This window comes from Homarus americanus, unplaced genomic scaffold (genome assembly GCF_018991925.1).
Source record: "Homarus americanus isolate GMGI-L3 unplaced genomic scaffold, GMGI_Hamer_2.0 scaffold29478, whole genome shotgun sequence".
Taxonomy (NCBI): Eukaryota; Metazoa; Arthropoda; class Malacostraca; order Decapoda; family Nephropidae; genus Homarus; species Homarus americanus.
In genome coordinates this window covers 2,500,897-2,523,961 of record NW_024747997.1, presented here as the reverse complement: position 1 = coordinate 2,523,961, position 23,065 = coordinate 2,500,897, and the positions used below count along the sequence as shown (strand labels likewise).

The 23,065-nt window shown below is 40.5% G+C and overlaps 1 protein-coding gene across 1 annotated transcript in view; it reads left to right on the top strand.

Annotated features, from left to right (window-relative positions):
* The first annotated feature begins 1,564 nt into the window (after positions 1 to 1,564).
* LOC121879934 (RNA pseudouridylate synthase domain-containing protein 2-like) overlaps positions 1,565 to 23,065 on the top strand; it is a 36,670-nt gene continuing 15,169 nt past the window's right edge. The window contains exons 1-7 of the mRNA XM_042386752.1: positions 1,565 to 1,817; positions 5,264 to 5,365; positions 8,157 to 8,278; positions 8,890 to 8,990; positions 12,390 to 12,477; positions 18,037 to 18,145; positions 22,729 to 22,840. Of these exons, the coding sequence (XP_042242686.1) occupies positions 1,565 to 1,817; positions 5,264 to 5,365; positions 8,157 to 8,278; positions 8,890 to 8,990; positions 12,390 to 12,477; positions 18,037 to 18,145; positions 22,729 to 22,840 (887 nt within the window). The remainder of the gene's footprint in view (positions 1,818 to 5,263; positions 5,366 to 8,156; positions 8,279 to 8,889; positions 8,991 to 12,389; positions 12,478 to 18,036; positions 18,146 to 22,728; positions 22,841 to 23,065) is intronic.

Here is a 23,065-nt window from a genome sequence, read left to right as displayed (position 1 = left end):
TTATTCTCAGTCCGTCTATCCATCCATCCTCCTGTCTGTCCATCTGTCTATTCATTCGTACGTTTAGAGACAGGAAACTTTTCTTTTAAGAGTCAGGAGGAAGTGGACAATTCGCTGATCATTCCTGCCTGACCTTTGTCCTTACAACCGTTTCACTTGTGATTAAAACAGGGAAACTCCATTTACTTTTATTTCTCTCTCTTCTTCTGGCGACCAATGAGCATCCTCGATATCCCCTGAGACGCGTGGATTCACTGACGTCATGGTAATAGAGGACCAATCACCACGTAGCGTACTGTGGATTAACTGACGTCATTGTAAGCAAGAACCAATCAACACCTATTTGTTCTATGGATTAACTGACGTCATGGTAATAGAGGACCAATCACCACGTAGCGTACTGTGGATTAACTGACGTCATTGTAAGCAAGAACCAATCAACACCTATTTGTTCTATGGATTAACTGACGTCATGGTAAACGAGGACCAATCATCACGTACATGACCTTATATGATTGGAAAAGAAATGGAAAAGAAATGTAAAAAAAAAAGAAGAAAACCAAGAAGTGAACTGTAGTAAATAGGTTAGTTTAGATTAGGGTCAATCCATTTTATTGTCACCTTGTTGTTAACCTTATAAATACTATATTATTTTTCCCCTCGCTGATGGTAAAAGAATGAGTCTAGTTCTTACAAAGTTTCTGTACAATTTAATAATGTAATTTTTGGTGTCGTAGTTTAAATGAACCAATAAAATTCGTTCTCCATCTTCGGCTATGGGAAAAAATAATGTTCAAATCTTAGAAAAATATGATTTTATTTATTTATTTTACGTATTAGGTCAAGTGATCTATGAAGAAAACATAACCTACGATACAACGAGAATCCATATTATGTGTCGTGGGTCAAGAGTCACATGGGTCTTATATCTCCATTTAGGAGGAATGTTATCTTGCAGTTATTATAGAATCCGGCTCTTGAAATTAATGAACTTGTTGGAGTCATTTATCGTCGTGTACACAGATGGCGCCTTGTGGTTTTTGGCTGGAGATGTTTGTATATGTCTGTGAGGACGCTTCATGGGGCAGCCAGTGTCACTCGGTCTGAGGACGCTTCATGGGGCAGCCAGTGTCACTCGGTCTGAGGACGCTTCATGGGGCAGCCAGTGTCACTCGGTCTGAGGACGCTTCATGGGGCAGCCAGTGTCACTCGGTCTGAGGACGCTTCATGGGTCAGCCAGTGTCACTCGGTCTGAGGACGCTTCATGGGGCAGCCAGTCACTCGGTCTGAGGATCGCTTCATGGGGGCAGCCAGTGTCACCCGGTCTGAGGACGCTTCATGGGGCAGCCAGTGTCACCGGTCTGAGGACGCTTCATGGGGCAGCCAGTGTCACTCGGTCTGAGGACGCTTCATGGGTCAGCCAGTGTCACTCTCGGTCTGAGGACGCTTCATGGGGGGCAGCCAGTATCACTTTGTCCGAGGACGCTTCATATGGGGCAGCCAGTCACTCGGTCTGAGACGCTTCCATGGGGGCAGCCAGTATCACTCGGTCTGAGGACGCTTCATGGGGGCAGCCAGTGTCACTCGGTCTGGAGGATCGGCCCATGGGCAGCCAGTGTCACTCGGTCTGAGGACGCTTCATGGGGCAGCCAGTATCACTCGGTCTGGAGGACGCCTATGGGGGCAGCCAGTGTCACTCGGTCTGAGGACGCTTCATAAGCAGCCAGTCACTCGGTCTGGAGGATCGCTTCATGGGGCAGCCAGTGTCACTTCGGTTCAGAGGATCGCTTCCATGGGGGCAGCGCCAGTGTCACTCGGTCTGAGGACGCTTCATGGGGCAGCCAGTGTCACTTCGGTCTGAGGACGCTTGCCATGGGGCAGCCAGTGTCACTCGGTCTGAGGACGCTTCATGGGCAGCCAGTATCACCTTTTGGTTCGAGGACGCTTCATGGGGCAGCCAGTGTCACTCGGTCTGAGGACGCTTCATGGGGCAGCCAGTGTCACTCGGTCTGAGGACGCTTCATGGGGCAGCCAGTGTCACTCGGTCTGAGGACGCTTCATGGGGCAGCCAGTGTCACTCGGTCTGGCCGTGTTTCACTTATGAACGCTCAGTTTACTTATTGATTTTTGATATATTTCACATAATAATACTGGTGGTTAGATGAACTATGTCCCGTTTAGTTTTACACATATTAACACTAATGGTTATATATAATGTTATATATCTTTATGCCAAGTCAACAATGAAAAATGAGCGCTTAATGTTTACCCTTGTTGAGCCGCACGTCTCTTGTCCATATATACGTTTGGTCTGTGACTAGTGGCCCAGGAAACCTCCCCGTCAGGCACAGGAACCTGACCAGGACACAACATCCAAAGTAGGTCACTGTGACCCTTCATTGAACCTTGGTTAAGTATGTAGTTAACCTATGTTAAGCTCACTACGTCTGTGGAGTGACCGGATATACCCAACATTATTATTATTATTATTATTATTATTATACTAATTACTTTCGTCAATTAACCCTTGAAAACATAAGTTAACATGGATTATATTTTAGGGTTTATTTATCTAACATGCCGAGATGTCTTTATATATTACTTAAAACAGTTGAGGATACGTTTGTAATTTAATATAGGGTATATGAGTTCGAGATGAGAATAATTATGATATTTTCATTTGTAATAACATCATCAATTGTTTTAGTCAATGTAAGAGGTAAATGGAGCGTGTTTATATAACTAATATTGGTGGGGATAAAAGCCTTGTTGAAATACTCGGGTGTAATGGAGTGACAGGAGCCAGGTCAGGTGTGTTTAGTTGACTGGCTCAGTTTTGTTGGCTGCCATATGGTGAGTGTGTGTGTGTGTGTGTGTGTGTGTGTGTGTGTGTGTGTGTGTGTGTGTGTGTGTGTGTGTGTGTGTGTGTGTGTGTGTGTGTGTGTGTGTGTGTGTCAGCCTTCAAGGACATGGCACTAAGACAAACTCGATTCTCTAAGATGAGTTGAGGGACACGTTCTACAGTATGTATGTATGTATGTATGTATGTATGTATGTATGTATGAATGTATGTATGTATGTATGTATGTATGTATGTATGAATGTATGTATGTATGTATGTATGTAATGTGTATCTATGCCTCACTAAGATAGGTCATACACAAGACAATAAACTGATCTACATTAATAGAGGTGCAAGACACTACTGGAACTTAATATCACTTGAAGATTAACGTAACCCAACCCAACCCTTCAGGACTTTTAAATCATGTTTAAATTCTGAGTCAGATCCACAGAAAACGGATTAGGTCAACATAAAACGGATTAGGTCAATAGAAAACGGATTGGGTCCATAGAAAACGGATTGGGTCCATAGAAAACGGATTAGGTCCACAGAAAACGGATTAGGTCCACAGAAAACGGATTAAGTCCACAGAAAACGGATTAGGTCCACAAAATGGATTAGGTCCACAGAAAACAGATTAGGTCAACAGACAACGGATTAGGTCAACAGACAACGGATTAGGTCCATAGAAAACGAACCACAGCCGCTCTGGTTAATCAAACAAGCAACTTCCCATTAAACGAACCGCGGGAGTGTTTGTACGGCAGCACATTTGTCACTTTGGACACTTCCAATGGTGCTATTATTCATCCTCTTGGTGACGAGCCTTACATTGTAGCTCTCTCTCTTTTTTTACTTTTTCTTTTTTTAGTTTCTTTTATTTGTCTGTCTCTGTCTGTCTGTCTCTCAAGGGACAGCTGTGGTGGGTGGTCTCTCAAGGGACAGCTGTGACAGCTGGGTGGTGCCTATGGGACAGCTGTGGTGGGTGGCACTCAAGGACAGCTGTGGTGGTGGTGCTCAAGGACAGCTGTGGTGGGTGGTACTCAAGGGACAGCACACGACAGCGTGTGGGTGGTGGACAGCTGTGGTGGGTGGTGCTGGACAAGGGACAGCTGTGGTGGGTGGTACTCACGGGACAGCTGTGGGTGGTGAGGACAGCTGTGTGGGGTGGCACTGACAGCTGTGGTGGTGGACCTCAAGGGACAGCTGTAATGGGTGGTGCTCACGGGACAGCTGTGGTGGGTGGCACTCACAGGGACAGCTGGACAGCTGTGGGTGGTGCTCACGGGACAGCTGTGGTGGGTGGTGCTACTCACAGTGGACAGACAGCTGTGGTGTGGTGCTCAAAGGACAGCTGTGGTGGGTGGTACCAAGGACAGCTGTAATGGGTGGTGCCTACGGGACAGCAGGTGCCTGTGACAGCTGTTATCTTGGTATCGTATTGTTATAATTGTAATTATTGCCAATGTATGGATCAATTGTGGAGTTCCGTGTGTTTATCAAAGAAAGTGACTATTATTATTATTATTATTATCATTATTATTATTCAGTCACTTCCACACACCAAGACTTGTGATGTCCAGATTCATGTCAGAAGTAGACAGGCATACACTCGCTCAGTTCGCTGGGAAAATCCAATGTGAGTAGGTGACGTGGCCCTCCCCGGTGCCAGACGTGTTCCTCCCCCGGTGCCAGATGACGGTGTTCACCTCAGGCGACAGGTGGCCCCCGTGTGGCACTCTGAATAAATGGCTCGGCCTGACACCAGCTTTTTTCTGGTGTGTGGGGGGGAGGGGGGGGGGGCAGAAAAATTAATGTGCAAACCTCATGTGTCAGGTTGTCATGATAATGGTGGTGGTAGTGATGATGATAATGATGGTGATGATGATGATGATAATGATGGTAGCGGTAATGATGATGATAATGATGGTAGTGATGATGATGATGATAATGATGGTAGCGGTAATGATGATGATAATGATGGTAGTGATGATGATGATGATAATGATGGTAGTGATGATGATGGTGATAATGATGGTAGCGGTAATGATGATGATAATGGTGGTAGTGATGATGATGATGATAATGATGGGAGCGGTAATGATGATGTTTAAACTTCAATGTTAAGAAATTCACAAATGTTCTTAACTTAAACACTACACTTATTTCCTGAACATAAACCAACATGATATAAAAATATATACAATAAATAAATAATATAAATGTCACAAAAAATACGTAAATAAATGTTTATCTATAATACCTACAAAGAGTCAACAATGTTTGAGGATCCTACAAGAAACAAGAAAATATTTAGAAAGTTATTGTAAGTATGACGTCTTTCATTATTTTATTTCTGAATTTATCTTAAAAACTCTCTCTTTTAATATATTTTGTTCTTTACTTTAACCATCTCTTTATCTCTCTCTCAGGCCAAGCTGGAGACGAAGGCGCTGAAGGCTAAGAGACCAGGGTTCTCAGAGGAACGCTACAACGAAACATCTTACTATATAGAAAACGGTAAGGTGGACTGTCTTAATCTTGAGTGATTGTATACTAGAACCTAATCTAACCTAATCTGACCTAACCTAACCTAACCTAACCTGACCCAACCTAACCTAATCTGACCTAACCTAACCTAATCTGACCCAACCTAACCTAATCTGACCTAACCTAACCTAATCTGACCTAACCTAACCTAATCTGACCTAACCTAACCTAATCTGACCTAACCTAACCTAATCTGACCCAACCTAACCTAATCTGACCTAACCTAACCTAATCTGACCTAACCTAACCTAATCTGACCTAACCTAACCTAATCTGACCTGACCTGACCTAACCTAACCTAACCTAATCTAACCTTCACCTAAATATTATTAATGGATATAGGTTAGGTTAGGTAGGTTAGTTTGATTCATTTTATTAACGATTAATTATATAATGTGATTAACTACCCTAACGTTACCTGGCTCAATTAAGGTCAAGTTAGGTTAGGTTGGGTTAGGTGAAGTTAGGTTGGCCCTTACGGTGATAATCTTTCAGGTGAAATAAACTAAGGGTGTCTCTAATCTACAGGTGAAATAAACTAAGGGTGTCTCTAATCTACAGGTGAAATAAACTAAGGGGTGTCTCTAATCTACAGGTGAAATAAACTAAGGGGTGTCTCTAATCTACAGGTGAAATAAACTAAGGTGTCTCTAATCTACAGGTGAAAACTAAGGGGTGTCTTCTAATCTACAGGTGAAATAAAATCATAAGGTTCTAATCTACAGGTGAAATAAACTAAGGTGTGTCTTTAATTCACAGGTGAAATAAACTAAGGGTGTCTAATCCACAGATGAAATAAAACTACAAGTGTCTTCTAATCCACAGATGAAATAAACTATGTGTCTAATCCACAGATGAAATAAACTAAGGTGTCTCTCTTAATCTATACAGATGAAATAAACTAAGTGCCCTAATTCACAGGTGAAATAACCAGGTGTCTAAATCCACAGATGAAATAAACTAAGGTGTTCTCTAATCTACAGGTGAATGAACTAAGGGGTGTTCCAGAATCCACAGATGAAATAAAACTAAGGGGTGTCAATCCACAGATGAAATAAAACTAAGGGGTGTCTCTAATTCACAGATGAACAACTAAGGGTGTCTTCTAATCTACAGGTGAAATAAACCAAGGGGTGTCTGTCTTAATCACAGGTGAAATAAACTAAGGGTGTTCTAATTCACAGGTGAAATAAACTAAGGGGTGTCTAATCTACAGATGAAATAAACTAAGGGGTGTCTCTAATCTACAGGTGAAATAAACTAAGGGGTGTCTCTAATCTACAGGTGAAATAAACTAGGTGTCTCTAATCTACAGGTGAAATAAACTAAGGGGTGTCTAATCTACAGATGAAATAAACTAAGGGGTGTCTCTAATCTACAGGTGAAATAAACTAAGGGGTGTCTCTAATCTACAGGTGAAATAAACTAAGGGGTGTCTAATCTACAGATGAAATAAACTAAGGGGTGTCTAATCTACAGATGAAATAAACTAAGGGGTGTCTCTAATCTACAGGTGAAATAAACTAAGGGGTGTCTCTAATCTACAGGTGAAATAAACTAAGGGGTCTCTAATCTACAGGTGAAATAAACTAGGTGTCTCTAATCTACAGGTGAAATAAACTAAGGGGTGTCTCTAATCTACAGGTGAAATAAACTAAGGGGTGTCTAATCTACAGGTAATCAGTACTCCTCACAATTCAGTCACCCACAGCTTCACCACGTATAAACACTGCGATGACAGATAGACAGACAGATAGATAGATAGATAGATAGATAGATAGACCCGCACAGGTTAACATACTAGGTGTTAACGACCCTTTAGTTAGCCAGTTGTACGTGGTGAGTGTCCTTGGTATGTTAATGTACGTGGTGAGTGTCCTGAGTATGTGTGTACGTGGTGAGATAATATGACTGTGTACGTGGTGATATAACAGTGTGTGTAAGTACTTAGTGTCATGTGTGTGTCATATGAAGCGGGGTTAAGGGGCATGTCAGGGTATGACCTGACCTGACCTGACCTGACCTGACTTGACCTAATGACAAGGGAGAAGTTACCTAATGGAATATCTTCGTTAATTATAATGATTGATAACAGTGAGGTTACATATAACTAGTATACTTGATATTTCATTATGTAATTATGTTAAGCTGTGTGTTATATACTCTGTTGTGAACGGTATTGTATTTAAGGTGAGTAAAAGAGCTAAATGCCGTTTGGGTAATACTGTAGATACAAGTCACCTCACTTTACAGCAACTTTAGGAAGGTTTTATGTATTAGATAATTTCTGTCTTGCCTCTAGAAGTCTAAAATCTATACAATTTTGGAGTGATTGCAACTTTCTTTACTCTAGGTTTCCCTAGTTTTTGGACAACACCAGTTTGCGTTATTCCTGTTGACAATAAAGTAAAATAATAAGATACCATAACCAACCAACCTAACTAACCTTAAATAATGCACTCATATCCCAAGAATGGCAGGTTAGGTTAGGTTAGGTTAGGTTAGGTTAGGTTAGGTTAGGTTAGGTTAGGTTAGGCTAGGCTAGGCTAGGCTAGGCTAGGCTAGGCTAGGGAGGTTTGGTTGGTTTATCATATATGTACAATAAACATCTCTACCCCTGGGGAAGAAGAGGCACTACTCGGGAATGAGTATGGAACACCAGCAAGGTAAATTCGCCTCTCTGTCTGACAACTACCACTCTCCTTCAGTGTGTTCCCTGGTGGTAATATCTCTCCCTTCCCTCCCTCTCCTCTTTCTACAGGTTTGAGGAAGGTGTATCCGTACTACTTCACCTTCACCACCTTCACCAAGGGCCGCTGGGTGGGAGAGAAAATCCTCGACGTCTTCGCCAAGGAGTTCCGAGCACACCCAGCCGAGGAGTATGTGAGTATTTACCTTATTGAGGGTGAGCTTATGAGGGTGAAGGTCCAGCTCCAGGTAGTCCTCACCAAAGACATTTTCAGTACAGTATTAATGCATTTATTCTTATTTTGATTATGAGACATAGCTGAATCAAATACTGTACTTTTATAAGATTATTTTCTTCCCTGACCACCTGTCCTAAAGCAGTTATAGGTATATTATTTTTATGTTCACCCAAAGAACAAAATTCTTCATTGGAAAACTAATAAAGCTAATTAAATGGTTTACCCCTTCACTATGAGGAACAACACTTTTAATGTTATATTCAGTTCAGAGACGACACTGTACATAAGGGGTTAATATACTTGTCTACACCCAGGGAACAATACTGTACACCTTTAATTAAGATAATCACCTATGGAGTCTGGTTGAGATATTAACACTAAATGCATCATTCTTCCTAGGAGCTAAATTACTCACTTAACATTCTAATTAAGAGTTTAATTCTTTACATATATTGCTTTCTGAACCACAAAAGAACAGTATATTAATATTTAGAATAATCACGTGTTAACCATGAGACATTCTTTGCAAAAATCTCTTCAAAATATTAACTTGTGTCTGTCCCATAGGAGCGGTGCATCAAGAGCGGAACACTGACTGTCAATTATGAAAAGGTGGACACAGACTACCGCCTCAAGCACAACGACCTGCTGGCCAACATCGTGCACAGGTACCCAACCTCGCCCCCTCAGGCCGTCTGCTGCTACCTGTTACCTCATCTGACTTAGTGGGGCTAAATTAGTCCCCAGAACCTGACCCGAGTTTTTATGCCAAAACTATAGATTTGATTAGGTTAGGTCAGGTCAGCTTCTAGGTCCAAGGACTAATAAATACTACACTAGGCAAGACATATACATTCAGCTCCCTTGGGTTAGCTTACATGAAATTACTCTGGGTTAGGTTCAATTAAGTTAGGCTGGGGTAGCTTTCAACAGGTTAGACTGGGTTAGGTTAGGTTAAACTAAGCTTGGTTAGGTTAGGTTAAACTAAGCTTGGTTATGTTAGGTTTGTTTGGTAAGGTTTTAAGTAAGAAGGTGGTGGAGAGTGAGGGAAAACAATTATCGTACTGACAAAAAGAAAAATGTTTCAGATACTCCATGACTCGAGGAAAAAAAAATGATAGCTCAGTCTTTAATGAACTTTGTGCATTAGAGAAGAACAATTGAAGACCTTGGTTTATATAAGTTGATATAGCTTAAAAGATATTAGGTTTGGTTAAGAGCTGATCAGTGACAGAAAGGATAAAAGTACAGTAGAAGATTATGATAATTTTGAGTTTGAGGAAAAAAAATGTTAATTGTTATAAGATAGATGAGCAGATATTGTTACAAAGTGAGATACAGTATAAATACACTTCCTTTACTTCTAGTTATACTGGTTATTGGTAGTTAAATAGCTCATGGTATAATCACAGTGTAGATGCATGTATGTGAAACTGCTAGTAGATGACACAGTGCCTCTCTCCATGGCTACTTGGGTTCAATCCCAGGGAAGATGTGAGAAGAGTGTTATCCTATGTCATTTAACTGACTCTCATAGGGTAACTTTAGGCACTCCTGTGTTAACACTGACCCAGGCAGGACAAACTCATCTGACACAATACAAGGGGAGGGAGGGGGGTTAATTAAGCAAACTACTTTCAATACTTCCTTTCCAATGACAAATTTAGAAGCAAAATAGCATAATTATTTTTTTTGCCAGGGTTAGCATTGAATTCATAGCCTTTATCAAGAATAAGATACAGTATTGTCTTAGGATCTGATTACATACCATTAAAGTTCTTATATAACCATTTGTGTATTAGATTAAGTTGTTTATGTGTTTCTGCTCATCTATCGGGCTAAGAGGGTCCCTGCTACCCCACCTAGATGGGAGAGAAGTTACGTGATGAGAGTAACACAAAATGATAATATATAATGTGGTCAGTGTTAAGAAAAACATTACACCAAATAGCACTGCTCTTATTTAATTTGAAATTGTTTTGACATGAACTACAATAGTCAAACCATACCTATTGTTTCAGGAAGCTATTATTTACCTTATGCATATAGTCTGAATAAAAAACAAATTGATAGTTGCTATTTGTTGTACATTTTTCTAACATTGACAATTGTGTTGTTGCTTACTCATAGTTGGGGGAATTTTGTGAGATAGTCAGTGTAATCATATTGTGAGATAGTCGGTGTAATCATATTGTGAGATAGTCAGTGTAATCATATTGTGAGATAGTGTAATCATATTGTGAGATAGTTAGTGTAATCATATTGTGAGATAGTCAGTGTAATCATATTGTGAGATAGTCAGTGTAATCATATTGTGAGATAGTCAGTGTAATCATATTGTGAGATAGTCAGTGTAATCATATTGTGATATAGTCAGTGTAATCATATTGTGAGATAGTCAGTGTAATCATATTGTGAGATAGTCAGTGTAATTATATTGTGAGATAGTCAGTGTAATCATATTGTGAGATAGTCAGTGTAATCATATTGTGAGATAGTCAGTGTAATCATATTGTGAGATAGTCAGTGTAATTATATTGTGAGATAGTCAGTGTAATCATATTGTGAGATAGTCAGTGTAATCATATTGTGATATAGTCAGTGTAATCATATTGTGAGATAGTCAGTGTAATCATATTGTGAGATAGTCAGTGTAATCATATTTTAATTAATTTTTGGGTCTGCTTATAAGAGCAGGCAATACAGTATTAGACATTATAATGATGAGTGAGAAGATTCTGGTTAGTGAGTGAAAACTGAATTGTTTTTTTGTTTTTTTAAATATACTTGAATTTGTTTTGACAAGAGAGAGGTGTGTGTGTGCGTGCGTGTGTACATATATATGAGTAGGTGTCACTGATGTTAGCTTTCATGTCTGGTTGATGTCATGTGCACAAGATACAGTTAGGTGGGGAGAAGACATGAATGGGTAAAAGGGGAGGTCATACCACACCCACCACCTCCGTGTGGGCGTGTGTGGTTGAGCTGCAGGTGTGAGCGTCGTTGGTTTCAGGCACGAGGTCCCCGTGACGGCTGAGCAGATTCCAATCGTGCACGTGGACGAAGACTTGGTAGTGGTGGACAAGCCTGCCTCCATCCCTGTAAGTCGTCAACATACTCGCCCACCACTGCTGCCGTATAGATCTAGACCACTTACTCCCACGCCCCACATCTCACCTCACGGTCTCAAGGGTCGTCATGTGTCTCAATCAGGTTTATTGCCTGGGACACAGAATTTAAATTGAGCATAGTTGGATGGCGGTTTCTTAAAATTTTAAATAATTGACTGGAAATTTAGTCTATTTAGTAGATAAATAATTAATAGTAGGTAATGTGAGGTGAGGTACTAGTGGGTGCCGAATCCCAACCAGCACTTCGCTCAGTCCCAGATCCTCTATGTCGTCCCTGCAGCAAAGTTCCCTCTTCCCCTTGCAGCATAGACCTCCTCTGCAGCAAAGCCCCCAACTTGTGCATCATTTACCCACTATACACCCGCACACATGCATGTTCCTTCACCCAGAGGCAATCGGACTTTTTTCTGCCTGCTTCAAAAATATTTTTGTGGCCATGGAATTCCTATCACAACCTTTTTAAGAACCCTGGACTATCATGGTCAGAGTATATTTTGAAGGGGTTAGTTAAGTTTAACTGTATGCAGATCTTGATGATTCTCAGCTTGAAAGTTCTGAGACATGTATGATATTAATGTCTATTAACCAAGATTTGCTAAACAGGTCAACAGAGTTAAAAAAAAAATAGACTTCATTGCAAACTCAATGGTCCCAAAAGTTGTTTGTCAAGTTTAATGAACTTATTTAACATGACATCATTATTGGATCTGGGTCTTCGAGCGAGGTGGCGAGGGGGCACGGCGAGGGACCCTCCCCTCCCGTTGTTGCTAAACTTGTGTTTTCAGAGTGTTGGTGGCCGTCGCAGATTAACTGGATGTGTGTTGCAGTCGTCAATAGCTCGCGTTATGCATTCACAATAATAGATCAGTGCCTATGTTTTCTAATATATTGTTAATATAGATGCTAAACGCAGTCGTGTTGTGATTGCTATTGCAGACATGAGACGCCGGTGTTAGCGCGAAACATTGCAATATTACATTTAGATGAGGATTTGGTCGTTCTCGACAAGCCATGTTCCCTGCCGGTGAGTAGTAGCGGCGAGCTTTAACCCGGCTACCTAGCTAGCTGCCTGCCTAGTGTAGCAGGGGTGGGTGTGCAGGACCCCCACCCCCGGCATGGTGTGGTCAGCACTTTCCAGGCCACGGGGTATCCAGGCACTCGTGCGTTTGCCACCTTGCTGTCCGCATAATGAGCACAACGCTCTCAGCGGCACCCCAAGTCTTCGACAGCTCCACAACGTCCTACAGAGCATAGACGTTCTAACAGCGCAGCCGTCCCTATGATGGCGTAACAGACTAAACCGTGTGAAATATACCCCCCCCCCATAAATGGCTCAGGCGTGCACTCATCAAATTCACTGATCGTTTACAAGTTATCGCGTCAGCTTTTAACTAAATACATAAATAAATTAATGAGAAGTTCCATTTCTAAAGCATTTTATACATTCTTACATCCACCTTGGCAACAGCCTCCACCACAATAACCTATAGTATATATTTATATATACATTTATTTATTGTATATGCATATCACCTTCCCTTGCTCCTCCACCCCCCGTCCCCTTACACATCCTACGCTTCACTTTTTAGATTTCTATTTATATTGTATTGCCGTGCCTTAGCTTTCAATATTGGTCATCCTCTGTAAGTTCACATGCGTGAATTTGGCCCTTGTTTTATTTTACTCCCGATCCCTGTATTCCCTGAAGGAGCTGTTAGTTGGACCCTTATGTCATGGAGCTGTTCCCAGTCATTCCTGAAAATTTTATGTTACTGACTTGTGATGCATCAGCCAACCCAGATAGCCTTGAAACCTCCCTTCTTGAATTGGATCCTCTGCACCACCATTGTTACAACCTCCTGGTTCCTGGCACACATGCGATTGGCTGCCCGACCCCAATTTTGGCCCTTTATTTTTATTTTATATTTTTTAATCCGTCACATGGCTATAGCATGATTATATAACCTTTGTATTTTAGGTACCATGGCAGTATATACCGGTACTTGCACCCTTGATTTGCTGTTTATTTTATGTTTGTTTCAGAACTGTTTCCCAGAGTGGACCTGGCCCAACATGGCAAGCCAAGGAACCATAAATATTTTTATTTTTTTTTCAAATTCCAATGATTTTCCCTCATTTTGTTGTATTGTATATTGTTTTCTAAATAAGATGATAACTTGCGTTCTCCCTGGCACGAGTGATCATTAAATAGTTTTTCCTATTATCTCTTGAATCCTTTCTATTTAAATTCCTGGTTTTTTGTAGATTTGCACAGTTGCACCTGTTTGTTGTGTGAATTGCAGGTTTTGTAGTTTTGGTCCCTTTACCCTTATATACTGTACTCTAAAACACTGCCAAGTTGCAAGCTACACAGAACCAACTGGTGGATAGGACCAACCTCATTCTGAATGTTGCAGACAACTTATTTACTTGGTCAAGACACACAGCAGTTCACTTTCTATATAATTTGACCAAGACGTTCAAAATTAACTCACTTGATTGTGTGAGCGAAAAGATTAAGATTATTTTCACCCGAATATATAACATTGATGAAGCAGTTCATTGATATTTTTTTTTCCTATCTCTTGTCTTTTTTCCATAAGTGTTGAATCGCTTATTCTGGTATATGATAATCACTGGTAATCATCATGCTTCTCATCAGAATAATATTGTCATCACTTTCATAATCGATGGTATGTAAAGTATTCTTCTCATCTGTGCTCATCTGATGTGTCAGTTTGGACAACCAGGCGTACGTTGGCGATGAAGATGGTCTTCTGATGGCTGCACATAGGCCACATCTTCATCAGCTGAATGTCTTAAGAAAGTTCGCAGCCACTTACACCACACCTGCTTACCCTCACCTTCCTACCCTCACCCTCCTACCCACACCCTCCTACCCACACCTTCTTACCCACACCCTCCTACCCTCATCTTACCTACCCTCACCCTCCTACCCACACCCTCCTACCCACCCCTTCCTACCCACACCCTCCTACCCTCACCTTCCTACCCACACCCATCTACCCTCACCCTTCTACATTCATCCATCTACCCTCACCCTTCTACATTCATCCACCAACCCTCACCTACCTACTCTCACCCTCCTACCCACATCCGCCCTTACCCGCTTGTCTAAACCTATCCTGACAGTGAATAGTTTACGTTCTGCGAGTACAGTACTGTAATTCTCTCCTGGTTCATCCACTTTCACTCTTATCTGTCTCTTCCACACTCAGCCGTATCCACCTAATCTACAGTCAGCCATATCCACCACAGTTGGCCTTATTACACCACAGTCAGCTTTATCCACCTCATGTACAGTCAGCTATATCCACCACGGCCAACATTATCCACCACAGCCAACATTATTCATCACAGCCAACATAATCCACCACAGCCAACATTATCCACCATAGCCAACATTATCCACCACAGCCAACATTATCCACCATAGCCAACATTATCCACCATAGCCAACATTATCCACCACAGCTAACATAATCCACCACAGCCAACATAATCCACCATAGCCAACATTATCCACCATAGCCAACATAATCCACCACAGCCAACATTATCCACCACAGCCAACATAATCCACCACAGCTAACATTATCCACCACAGCTAACATAATCCACCACAGCCAACATTATCCACCATAGCCCAACATTATCCACCACAGCCAACATTATCCATCACAGCCAACATTATCCACCACAGCCAACATTATCCACCATAGCCAACATTATCCACCACAGCTAACATAATCCACCACAGCCAATTTTATCCACCACAGCCAACATTCACCACAGCCAACATTATCCACCAGTCAACATTATCCACCACAGCCAACATTATCCAACAGTCAACATTATCCACCACAGCCATTATCCACCACAGCCAACATTATCCACCAGTCAACATTATCCACCACAGCCAACATTATCCACCACAGCCAACATTTTCCACCACAGCCAACATTTTCCACCAAAGTCAACATTATCCACCACAGCCAACATTATCCACCAGTTAACATTATCCACCACAGCCAACATTATCCACCACAGCCAACATTATCCACCACAGCCAACATTTTCCACCAAAGTCAACATTATCCACCACAGCCAACATTATCCACCACAGCCAACATTATCCACCAGTTAACATTATCCACCACAGCCAACATTATCCACCACAGCCAACATTATCCACCACAGCCAACATTATCCACCAGTTAACATTATCCACCAGTTAACATTATCCACCACAGCTAACAAAGTTAACAGTACTGTACCATTCCCTCAGCTTCATGCTCTTCACTGTTGTTGTCATTGATGTTAACCACAGCTAATCTCGGCACTGTACTGTACTGTAGCCGTCATCACCACTCATCATCGTCCCTGCTTCACCCTTTGTGACCTCAGCTCGGTTTGGCTGACTCAAATTTTGACCCCACAGGGCTGATGGGCTTCATGACCTGAAAGATATGAACAGTAAGTAAGGTCAGTTAGTCTTTAAAGGCAACTTTTCCTGGCATACTAATGACAAGAGAGCTTGTTTCATCCAGCTCTTCTGTACTGTACTTCTCCCCACAAGAAAGGGCTTTTTCTGCCACCCGATTGCCGTTGATATAAGAATTAACTTTTATTCTGTCTAAATCCTCAATAAAAGATTTTTGAAATCTGAGGACCTCTAAATTGCTTCTGTCACTAGGATTTAAGTGCCCACAGACGTCTGCGTGACCCGACCTGACCTTCTCTTCTTGGTGTCGCATGGGTAAACACGTTACCAAGTTTTTAGACTCACATATTGTTAGTATGATGCGGCATGTACATGTGCAACAGTTTAGAGGTCAGCCTTCTTGCAGCAATAACTGAGAACAAACCTTGTCTCAGCATCTAATCAAGACTTTTAACTAAATAAACACTTCTCATCACAAGAGTGAGCTCTGTTAACACACAACAACTACTGTAAGATAGTCAGCACACCACAGTCACTCAGTAACTCTAAAGGAAAAACTCCACTAGTAGTTTAATTGACATTTGTTTAAGTTATTTCTCTTCTCTTTTTTTTTTCCTTTATGGTGAAAGCAGTATGTCCACTCAGTAATGTATCACGGCGCCTGGTTAGCACAGACTGACACTAGAGACCCCCCATGACATCATCCATCATCCCTGTGTAAGTTGCTCATTCCTCTGCTGCTGTACTGTACTTACTCTGGCGTGTCTGTTTACTGTAGCTTCACTGCTCTGGAACTATTGTGTCTGTCTTCACTTACTTTAATTTACAAATATCTCTCTTTCTTTCTTTTTCAGTCATGTGTTTGTTGATTACTGTATCAGATTTTGATGGTAGCGGGTCCTCCTTATTTCTCATTTTATCTGTTTACCCAATGATATGTATTTATCTTACTCCGTACTTTTCTTACATCTCCAACTGTGGTCATTTTTTCCCTCTACTGAATTTGCCATGTTTTTTGTCATCTGTCTGGCACTGTCTTTTTTATATATTTATGTCACTATTCATATAATGATGTGTGTGGCTCTTATTCATTCATCGTTTGAGCTTCCTCCTTATTTCTCCTCTAAAGCTCTCCATCTGCCAAAAGTATCTAACCCATGTCACATTTTTTATAATAACTAAGAAGCCTGTAATCATCACACACCTAACATTTGAATTAAAGGAATTACAATCCTTGCTCCGGGTTGAGTACATACGACCTACACGTCATGGAGTTTCTGAGTGTCAGTTCTTAAGTAACTCACTGAAATCAACTTTGTAATACTATATGAGATTGACTAGAAATAAATAATTTGAACTATTTTTTTTTTTCTCACACAGTAAGAGAAATGATCTATACAATGATGGTAGTACAGTGTGAGATACTTAAGAGTTGAGACCATGTTTGTACTTGGTCATGACTGCCCCAGCACCACAACATAGGAGCTGTGCCAATGTACACCTCATAGCACCCCTGAGATGATATAAACAGATCACTAAAGCAACATTTTCCTGGAGACAGAATGTTTTGTGTTCTTCTCTGCATATTAATTCTTCATTAGTCAAACTAACATTGTATTTTTAATATCAGATTTCTAGGAATGTTTGAATACATATTTAGCATTCTTTTTTCTGGGAAAATGAGGCTGTACTGTATTTTGATAACCAGCCTAATTACTAAAGGTTCTCACCCGCCAGTATTTTGGTTGTGACATTGCCACCTCCCCGTAAGTAACACTGGTGAGAGAGCTGGTCCTCCACATACCACAGCGCGTCAGTCGAAGGCTACCATTTTCTGGTTTGGTGGAACTAAGTACAGAGTGACTGGACCATCTGTGGTAGGCTGTCATTTTCTTCTTACTTCCACCAAATTACCACCCGTGCCTTCGTCAGCCCCAGTGTGTACACGTTAGATGTGTAGAGACACGTGGCAGTGAAGCGCACGGGTCGAGAAAGGTAGCCCGAATCCCTGAGGCTGTTGTAGACGTGCCCGTGGGCTGTCGCCTGCTGTGACCAGGCCTCCTCCCCTGCCCCTCCCCACTCACTGATGGTGGTGACTGTTGTTGTCCCCGCGTTCAGGTGCACCCGTGCGGCCGCTACCGACACAACACGGTTGTCTTCATCCTGGCCAAGGAGTACAATCTCAAGAACCTCAGAACCATCCACCGCCTTGATAGACTCACGAGCGGTAAGTTGGCGACCCTCCCATCCTGCTTCTCTCATGTATATATCTTGTCATACTGTACTGTTATGTTTCATGACACATCAGCCTCCCATCCACTCCCCACCCACCACTACAACCCCGCGCTTCCACATCAGGCTTTCTGAACGCTGAGGATCATGAAACTTCCCTCAGAACCACCTAGCTTTCTTATTTTAACACTTGTGTAAATGTCTCTTGAGTTACTGACACATTAACTAACATCTACGGTAAAACATTCCGCAAGTTGACCAAGTTCACATTGTCAACGCACTTGCTATTGTTTGGCGAGATGCTTCCTCTGGTACAGTACACACCAGAGCTAAAAAGCAATGTTATGTAGTTTACTATAAAAGAAAAAAGTGTGAGTGCCATTTTCACAACACAGCAGACCCTTAACCTCTCTTCAGTATGGTAAAGAACTCATAAGTTATACTGTATAATATTCCACAATTTTCACTTCCCCTTTTTTTTTCCATAATCTCTGTCTCCGTTTCCTCCAGCTTTTGGATCTATGAATCTTCTGACAACTTTCTCATACATGTTACTCTTCTCCTTGATCAACCCACAGTTGCTGAGTTCTACTGCTATACAGTACTACCTCATCATCTTACATACTCATGCCATCATCCCTAATGTAGTCCTAATTTAGTAACCAGAATATTAATGCTTATTTCAGTTTTCTGTAATATCATTCAGAATATTAATGCTTATTTCAGTTTTCTGTAATATCATTCCATTCCACTGCAATTTCTGTAGCCTAAGTTTGATGTTCAGGAAAATTAGTTTAAGTAAGAGTATTACAGGGGCGGATCCAAGGCTTAGTTCAAGGGTGGTGCACCAGGTGTTGTGTGGAGGTGGTCAGCTGTTAATAGTTGAACATCATTGTATGTTGATATACAGGTACTGTACTGTACTGTACTGTACATACATTCTTAATCAACAGTTTACAGAATAATCATGCCTGTCATTATTGTATATTAAATCAAGGCAATATGATATTGAACCTAGAGTGTAATTATTGAGAATTAATGATTTGTGGGAATAATCAATGAGCAACTGGTGAAGCCTTGCTGGATCTGCCCCACTACATCCTCACAGTAATGATGAATTAAACAGAATGTATTGCTGTTAATCATCCATCTGTGTACAAATAATCTTTTTCCAACTTCAGGTTTTATCGTTTTAATTTGGTTTCTGTAGGTTTGTAAGGCCTGCCAGTATCTTGTACTGTACTATTAAGGCAGTTTATGTAATACAGTACTGTAAATAGTTCAGGCAGGTACAGTGTTAGTCAAATATTGAAAGTGTTAGGTTACAGTTTCATTTGTGTGAGAGAGAGAGAGAGAGAGAGAGAGATAATGCATTACCGTAATTATGTTTAGGTTAGTAGATAAAGAGCCGCTACTTCTACTGTCTTGGGCTCGTCCTGTCTCCTGCAGAACACCTCTACAGACACCATGAAGTACTGTATGTGAAGTACTGTGCTGCACATCTTGACTAACCAACTTACTGACCGAGATAACTTTTGACCCACTCATTAACGCCATCGCCAATCTTGTTTTTCTTTATTACGGTTGAGGAATGTAGAGAGATTTTTTTTCACATGTAGTTGATAGACATACATCTCGTAGCATTCAGGACTCCGGTATGGTGATGTTGTTAGCTGTAAACACTTCATCCTCTTGGACACTAAGTTTGAAGTGTATTACGGTTTATCCCTAACTTGTGTTTTATTTATATTTTCCCAAACTTAAAACTGTAACGTCTTCCTTAAGCCCTTCATTACGGGGATGCCATTTTTAATATTTGATTTGGTTAACGTCAGACAGGAAGAGGACCCTGTACACAAGAGGTTAATGAAATATCTCCACTAACACCTTTACTATAGAGAGACAAATTTTGATATTGTATTTTTCTAATGCAAAACGATTTTGTTCATCAGAGAGAGACACTCTTACACAAAGGGTAGAATTTTACTCTACAGTCAGTTCTGCTATAACGCGATAGTTGTGTTCTTGTAAAACATCGTGTTATAGAAATTCGCGTAATAGAAATAACAGGGCTTATGGAGAAAATAGGGTTAGGTGCAGATTACTCGAAATCGAAAAAAAATTTAGTAGTTAGCCTAACACAAAGGATAGCACAGTCTAAATAAATGTTACATTCATATTTAATCATGAAATCATACAGTAAATGTCACACTTAACCTTGAAAAAATATGAATATAACTTGATGGGGAAGAAGGGTGATTTTGAGGTTGATAACATCGAGCTTCTCTTCAAGGGTTATAGCCTTTCTTTTACGATCATCACCGGGAATGCGATCACTAGAACGCTTCTTGGAGATATTCTTCTTTACCATATTCACAGTTAATACAGTGGGGTATGCTATAACAAATCTAATTGGTTCTAGAACTTTGTTCGTTATAGCATTCGTTCGTTATAGGAATATTCGTAGTAGGATCCGTTCGTTATAGCATACCCCACTGTACCACAAAATTGGAGAAATAGTAAGCAAAAATCGTGTGACAGCAAACAAGCGTTCGCGTTATACAAATATCGTTCCTCTATTCATAAATCGCATTAGAGCCAATTCGCGTTGTCAAAACACGCGTTATAGCAGAACTCCCGCTACTTAGATAGCTTATATAACACAACTACCCTGTGCATCTATACCTGTTAGCTTTACCTCTCTTGTCATCCCCTACTTGAATATTAGTTTCTGTCTCACATTACTGATTATTTAACCATTTAGTTGTCATTATAGTTCACTTCATCATAATAAAACTCTCCCTTATCTCTCATGTTTTAACTACTAACCAGATTTACAAAACAACAAAATATATCAAGTTTAGCAGGACTTCTCTTGGCATTCCTCTGTTGCCATACACTGCATAATTGGTTCCTGAAAATGATGGCAAAAAATAAGTAACAAATGTGTATACAGTAGTACAGTATAGTGTTCAAATAATAGCATAAAACTTCTTACATACATTGGTCATTGTTTTAAAATTATCACCCCTATTGATGTAAAGTCTTTCTTGTACTGATTAATTTAATATGATGATTAAAATGTTGTGTAGGTTAGGTCAGATCAGGTCAGGTGTGTGTGTCAGGTCTGAGGGACAGTAGACAAGGAATGGGATATGTCCATCTACCTTGGTGATGGTTAAATGGGGTATATATCTCTCTATCTCTAAGCCTCCTTCAAAAAATAAATAAATCACCAAGGATTGTAAGAAGCTTTGTGTCTAAGTACAGTTACAAGTTCAATTTATAAAAAAAAGTTAGCGTACGAGCCAGGAATTGGAGAAGATCATACCTTTGTCTCCAGGAAGCTAACTCATACCATGTAGGGTAAGGAAAGATTGAGTGAGAGATGGTGTGTGTTTGTGTGTGTGTGTGTGTGTATGTTTTATTACAAGCATATACCCATGTATCCAGAAGTCATTGAGAAGTTCCCAAAAGTGTTGTACTAGATCATTAATGCAAACCAGAATTAATTATCCTCTACAGTACATGATTGACTAATACACCCTCATCAGTTATGGTCCGGCAGGTAACTAATTATTATTTTGTTTATTTGGTTATTTGTCCTATATCCATCTTTTGGGGTTTGTATCTGTCACTATATGGTGAACATGATATATCTATTGTATCATCCTAATAATGGTGAACATGATATATCTACTCTATCCTAATAAACATCATAATTATATCATTCACAAGATTACTTCAACTTTGTGATACAGTCATCATCCCAGTTATCATATTTGATGATGATTCGCACTAAGTTATTTTCTTAATCATGTTAATACTGTACCTGTATTCATGAAATTTTGTGTGACTGATAATGACAAATTTTTACAGGACAGTTGTGTGTTGTACCCTCTGACAACGATATAAAATACTGTACTGTATTTAGAAGGTTTTTAGTAACTGCATGACATATTGGTGACTGTTCCCTGGTGTATCTGGAGAGTTGGACCTCTGTATAACAATGGCACTTCATAATGACTCTTTGAATTGTAGGTAGTTAACAGATCTTGCTGGTGGTGCCTGGCCATGAGTGATGTAAGACTTGTGTTACCCTCCATATATACTGTAATGTACTCTGGTCCAAGTATACACTACTGTACTCTGGTCCAGGTACTCTACTGTACTGGTCCAGATACAGTACTGGCAGTCGTGTCATTAAATTCTTTGTCACTGATTTGATGCCAGCTTTTAATGGCACACTTAAACATCAGTTATATTATGCACAGCCATTGATTAATTTAATTCTGATAAACTGGTACTGGTATAGATTGATTAGGGAATAAAATTTGTAGCTTTTTAATGTAAATTCCTTTCTCTTGTCATGTGTAATAGCTGTACAGTTTAATTTGAAAGCAATAAGTGCAATTGTACAGTGTTCTCAGACTTTAATTAATCAAATGCTTCATAATTGCTATTAGCTTGGCCCACTGAACAGTTTAATGGTGCATAAAGCACTTGTGAATGACAATATATATCACAGTGTGGGAGCAGTAGTGCTGTACATTATCTAAACATACAAGTGTCCTTCAGGCCTCCTGCTGTTTGGACGGACACCGAAAAAGGCTCGCGAGATGGAACAACAGATACGGACTCGCCAGGTGACAAAGGAATACGTCTGCCGTGTAGAAGGAGAATTCCCAAGGTATGACCAGAAAATTATTAATGATATTAGATATTTTGTAAATGTTATGTCATAGACCATATCCCTCTCATGCAGTAAGCTTAATGTGAACAGATATTGGCAAATTATAAAAGGATTTTTTTTTTTTACCACACTTTCACACATCATCTTGCAATCCATTGTTGGTAGGCTTGTGCTTGATCTGCCTTGACAACAACATTAATCTCTCAGTACTGTACTGTATTG